The 5,352-nt window shown below is 35.9% G+C and overlaps 1 protein-coding gene across 1 annotated transcript in view; it reads right to left on the bottom strand.

Moving 5' to 3' along the window:
- Positions 1-5,352, bottom strand: part of rcan3 (regulator of calcineurin 3) — a 38,091-nt gene that overhangs the window by 29,959 nt on the left and 2,780 nt on the right. Inside the window, exon 2 of the mRNA XM_016268594.1 lies at positions 3,808-4,009. Coding sequence (XP_016124080.1) covers positions 3,808-4,005 — 198 coding nt within the window. The 5' untranslated portion in view covers positions 4,006-4,009. The remainder of the gene's footprint in view (positions 1-3,807; positions 4,010-5,352) is intronic.

Genomic DNA, 5,352 nt, shown 5'->3' with positions numbered 1-5,352 from the left:
TACGGCACAGAAACACTGACCAAACATGGAAAACACATAAACTAGGTTGACACTTTGACACCACATGCTTACTGGCACAAAAATATATATATTTTTAATTTTAGTATCAGTCTCCTTTGCCACTCATTTGAGCAATTGTCACAAACACCATACATGCATTTCCATGCAAAAAAACTTGAGCATTTGCTAGCTTGTTTAAGTGTGGCAAATGTTTAAAGGTGTAACAGAAAAATAATGACTGCTGAATGTAAATGATCCTTTATGTATCATGCATTTATCTATCTAACCCATCATTCTCAACAACCTGATCTCTTGGGTGAGTTTATAAAGGGACTATTTATAGATTCTAATCTAAGGATACATGGCTCAGATCCACTGTTTTGACTCCCATTTGAAGAGTCTCAGTGCTGAGGCAGGCAGGATTTTGACCCTGATACAGCTCAGTGAACAGAGAGGGAAGGAGGGGTCGCGATTCGAGTTGAGGCACGTGCCACCAAAGCAGGTCAACAGTCTTAATGAAACGAGAACACCAGGCTGCCAGACGCAACCAAATGAAAGAATGTGTATTTGTGTGTGTGTATGCATATGTGTGTGAGAGAGCAAAAGGCAAGGAGGGAAAGAGAGCTTCTCTTGTGCCAGTCACACAAAGTAAATGAGAATTTGTGGGTGCCGGGGGGCGTCTGTGAAAGCTCTAGTTTTTATTTCTCAGAAATAAAGGCCAGCTGTTTGCCCACAGAGATGTTCAGAGCTCCACCCAAAGACACAAATCACATTCAGTGTATCTCAAGAGCTGAAAGTAAAGAGCATTTCTGTGTTTTTCAAACAAAGAGAGAGAGACAGAGCCCTATTTAGCCCTCAGGGATGTGAGGTGTTTTGACAAGAGAAAAGTGTGATTTCAAATAGCCGTCTCTAGATAAATGGTACAAAGTGATTGCCAAAATATCATTTCACTGTCACTCACAGTCACAGCAATATATGTTCATGGTTGCTCTGGATAACTGCACTCATTAGTACAAGACACACACAATCTACAGGGCAGTACACAGGGTCACAGAGGGAAAGGCATTATGGGTAACCTCTAGTCCTCACTGTTTTATCCATCTTTTTTACCCTCAGGATAATGACCCAAATATACTATTCAAATACACAAAACACACAAAAACATTCATAGTCATAAAGCACTCACGCAATAACAAAGATATAAGCAAAGCTTTTACTAGTATTGATAGCAAACACCCGTCAATGTTGTCTAAGCCTCAGTTGTACTCATTAACAGGTCATGAATGCATATGAGTGTAGCAATATTAATGGCCAGCTGAACGTACAAAGTAATTATGTCATAAAAAAATTAATTTTCCTGAAAAAAAGAAAAGAAAATTATATGAAAACATATAAACATACAAATGAATGGCAGTGAAAAAAGACCATTTATTAAACCTACCTGGAAAACATGTTAGTAAATGGTTCCTTTCCCCCCCCCCCTAACATTCTAGAAACACTCTCTTTAGGTTCTATATTAGTAATCTGTACTAACATTCCAAGAATGTTGTAGGGAGGTTTGTGTGACAACCTAATAGGAACCTATACAGAATATTTGCTAATGGTTATTTTTAGGTTTTATTTATACTACAATGTAAAAGTCCGGGGTCATAAAGAGATTAAGTAAGAAATTAATAATTAAATAAAAAAAAAATACAGTAAAGACTTTTATATTTACATTTTCGAAGTCTAAATGTGAACAAGAGCTAATCACAAGCTTCAGTGGAGGGCAAGATTATGAAAAAATAAGTGACAGTAAAGACATTTAGAATGTTACTGTGACGAGTGGAGCGGGGCCGAGAGCTGTATCACTCGCGTCACCGGCCCACCCCACTTGTCACAGTTACAAAAGATTTCTATTCCAAATAAATGCTGTTCTATTGAACACACTTATTATAAGTAATGTTTCTTGAGCAGTAAATCGGGATATTAGAATGACTTCTGAAGGATCATGTGACACTGAAGACTGTATTTGCTGCTTTAAATTCAGCTTTGCCATCACAGGAATAAATTCGATTTTAAAAATATATTCAAATAGAAAACAGTTATTTCAAATTGTAATAATATTTCACAATATTAGTGTTTTTACTGTATTTTTGGTCAAATAAATTCAGCCTTGGTGAGCATAAGAGACTAATTTGAAAAAAACAACAAAAAAAACACTTTAAACAGTAATCTAAGCAAAAACAACTTGTTCCTAAATTCTTGGATTTCTTGTCTCAGAACCCTGAAATAATTAACTATCACCGCACAAAATGATGGCTGGGCATGCAAGATCGGTATGCAAGGAGATGTAGGGAGGAAAAATATAATTATTTCTGAAGATAAAAAATGTCAGAATATGTCAGAAAACAGGTCCCTGATCATTTCAGTCTGACCTTCACATTTTGTACAGCACATTTTGTCAAATTGCCTTGTGTCACAACATAATGCTTTATAAAGAAGCAGTTATTTAAAAGATGGGGCTAACAAATTATACTGAAAAATAAAAACCTTGACTAATATTATAAATGGACCTCAGGGGAAAAAAATAATAAAAATTCATGATATGATGCCTAAAAGATCAAGACAAAGAACAAGGAGAGACTAAGCTGAAAATAAGGAAGCAGGTTTTAGTTCTACTGCTGAGTGTGTTCACAAACAAGATATTCATTTTTGTTCCCAACACAACAATTAAGTATTCAGGTTTAATATTTTCAGAGAAGCACAAGAGGTTTTCAGAAGGAAGCATGTACGCTCTATTTTCAGCCAGTGACCTGAATAAAGAAGCAGTTATTTAAAAGATGGGGCTAACAAATTATACTGAAAAATAAAAACCTTGACTAATATTATAAATGGACCTCAGGGGAAAAAAATAATAAAAATTCATGATATGATGCCTAAAAGATCAAGACAAAGAACAAGGAGAGACTAAGCTGAAAATAAGGAAGCAGGTTTTAGTTCTACTGCTGAGTGTGTTCACAAACAAGATATTCATTTTTGTTCCCAACACAACAATTAAGTATTCAGGTTTAATATTTTCAGAGAAGCACAAGAGGTTTTCAGAAGGAAGCATGTACGCTCTATTTTCAGCCAGTGACCTGAATGGCTCTGTTTCTCTCTCTCTCTCTCTCTCTCTCTCTCTCTCGCTGCTGAGAAATCACTTCTCCGCTTATCTCCTCTACCATAGGGGAAGTAAAAGCTCTTCTCAGCCCCTGCCACTCCTCAGGTAAGAGGTTACAGCTTCAACAGGCAGCAAAAATATTCCATGAATGCTAAAGCAACGCAGTGTGAACGTCAGATGTTGTCCTCGGGGCCTTAAAGTGCTGGCTTCTGAATGTAGGTTCAAATGTACTGCTCACAAGACCTCCATTAGCTTTGAACATGCCCGATTTGGAAAACTAGAGTTTGCTGAAAAAGACAAAGACACCTAACAAGCACTCAAAGCCTGCTGATTGTGTTGGATTGTGTTGTGTGGGAAAGAAAGCCTTTTATCCCACAATGCCTCATCTCAAGCTCAGATAGACCCTTAAAGGAATTCACGCAAAAATGAACGTCTTTCCAAACCTGTATGACTTTTCTTCTGTGGAGGATATATTTTGAAGAACTGTTTTTGTCCATACAATGTTAGTGAGGTCCAAAACAACAATGACTTTCAACGTATGGACAAAAAAACACTTTTGGTAACAGAATTTTCATTTTGGGGTGAACTATTGTATAAACAGATGCGAGTGAATTTTTTTTACTATGCAAATGGGAACAGAAAGATTTTTTTAAATTTGTTCTCACCCTCTGCCTGTCCTCCTCGAACACGGCCTCATGCACGGTACAGGCAAACAGAGCTGTAGGTAGATCACTTAAGTCCATCATCTCCTCGGAGTCTTCCTCAATCTCTCTGAACGCCATCTCTTCTTCATCCTCCTCTTCGGGATCGCTGCTGTGACCCTCTGAGCTGTTGCTCCACAATTTCCAACCCTCACGCATCATTCCACTGCCCCACCAGAAGACAGCATTAGAACAAATGACACAATCCAGTCGACATCTTGAGGCAATCAAGGATATACTTTGAAAACAAACTAGTTTGCTTTAGGTAAAACACTTACAAAAGAGACAATGCCATAAAAACACCATAAAAGTATACCATGTGTGCTATTGTTCATGACATGAAACCGTGATCTGTGAGTGAGCCGGTCTCTGCAATACACTTGCAGCATTTACTAAAGATCTAACTAATAATCTGACAGGAAGGTGACTATTAATAACAATATGACAATGTGGCAATAAATTAAATATATACAAAAATATGACTATATTATTGTGTTTTTTTTAAACAATGTATTTTAAAAGAAGGCATAGGAGAATAATAACAAATAATATATAATCTAATAAAAAATATTACAGTATCATTCACTTGTTGATAGTGGAAAAGTCTGTTTTATGTATTTTACCTTTAAGCACACAAGTCATATGTGGGTCAAAGACATATTTTAAATGATTAAAAACTTCTGGCTGACAAATGGGTAAAACCTAGTGGTTTCAAGGATAGTGGCAAAGATAGGTAAAGATTAAAAATTACAGTTAATTTGTTTTCGGGGGCTGCACTGTGATCCTTAAATACAGTCTTTTTTTAATGCCATCTAATGATTCTTGTTCTAAATACGCCTGATAAGATTTTTTGGTATATGAACTATTGTTACACTGAATGACATTTAGTGGGTGTCTTCGGTAAATCATGGTAAAAATGTATGATAGTCATTATTATTTATTTTATTTATTTTTTGCTCAGAAAAGAAGAAGAAGAAGAAATTAAACTGGACACATTCTAATGTACGTAAAAAAATTAAAGCTGTGTCAAACTTTCATCGTTTTAATGCTTGAAAACCCCTTTACGTCTTTGACCCATGTACTACTCTTAATGTACTTTTATGTTGTTCGACATCTGGGCCCATATGTATAAAACTTCTCAGAAATGCTCTTAAGAATAGTCTTAAGCTTTGACTTAAGTGTCAAAAAATTCTTAGTAAAAAGTAGGACTTTTCTAAGAGTAGGAGACTTTTATAAAGACGCTAAAAGCAACTTTCAGTAAAGTCTAAGACTGATTCTTAAGTGTTGACTGAGGTGACACTTAAGTGTTGTGAACTAAGGACTACAATGATGTCAACACAAAATGGCCGACCTCGACCTCTGAATCAGCCAATAGTGAGCCTGCTCAAGTAAAGTCACAGCAGCACAACACCAATCATTTAATGTAACTACAAAAAAATCATTTAATTAAGACTGAAATATTTAAATTTAAATGTATTTTTAAATGCTTTGCATTGTGCAAAATTATCA

This window comes from Sinocyclocheilus grahami, unplaced genomic scaffold (genome assembly GCF_001515645.1).
Source record: "Sinocyclocheilus grahami isolate Dianchi unplaced genomic scaffold, SAMN03320097.WGS_v1.1 scaffold4.1, whole genome shotgun sequence".
Taxonomy (NCBI): Eukaryota; Metazoa; Chordata; class Actinopteri; order Cypriniformes; family Cyprinidae; genus Sinocyclocheilus; species Sinocyclocheilus grahami.
This window is presented reverse-complemented; position numbering and strand designations above follow the sequence as displayed.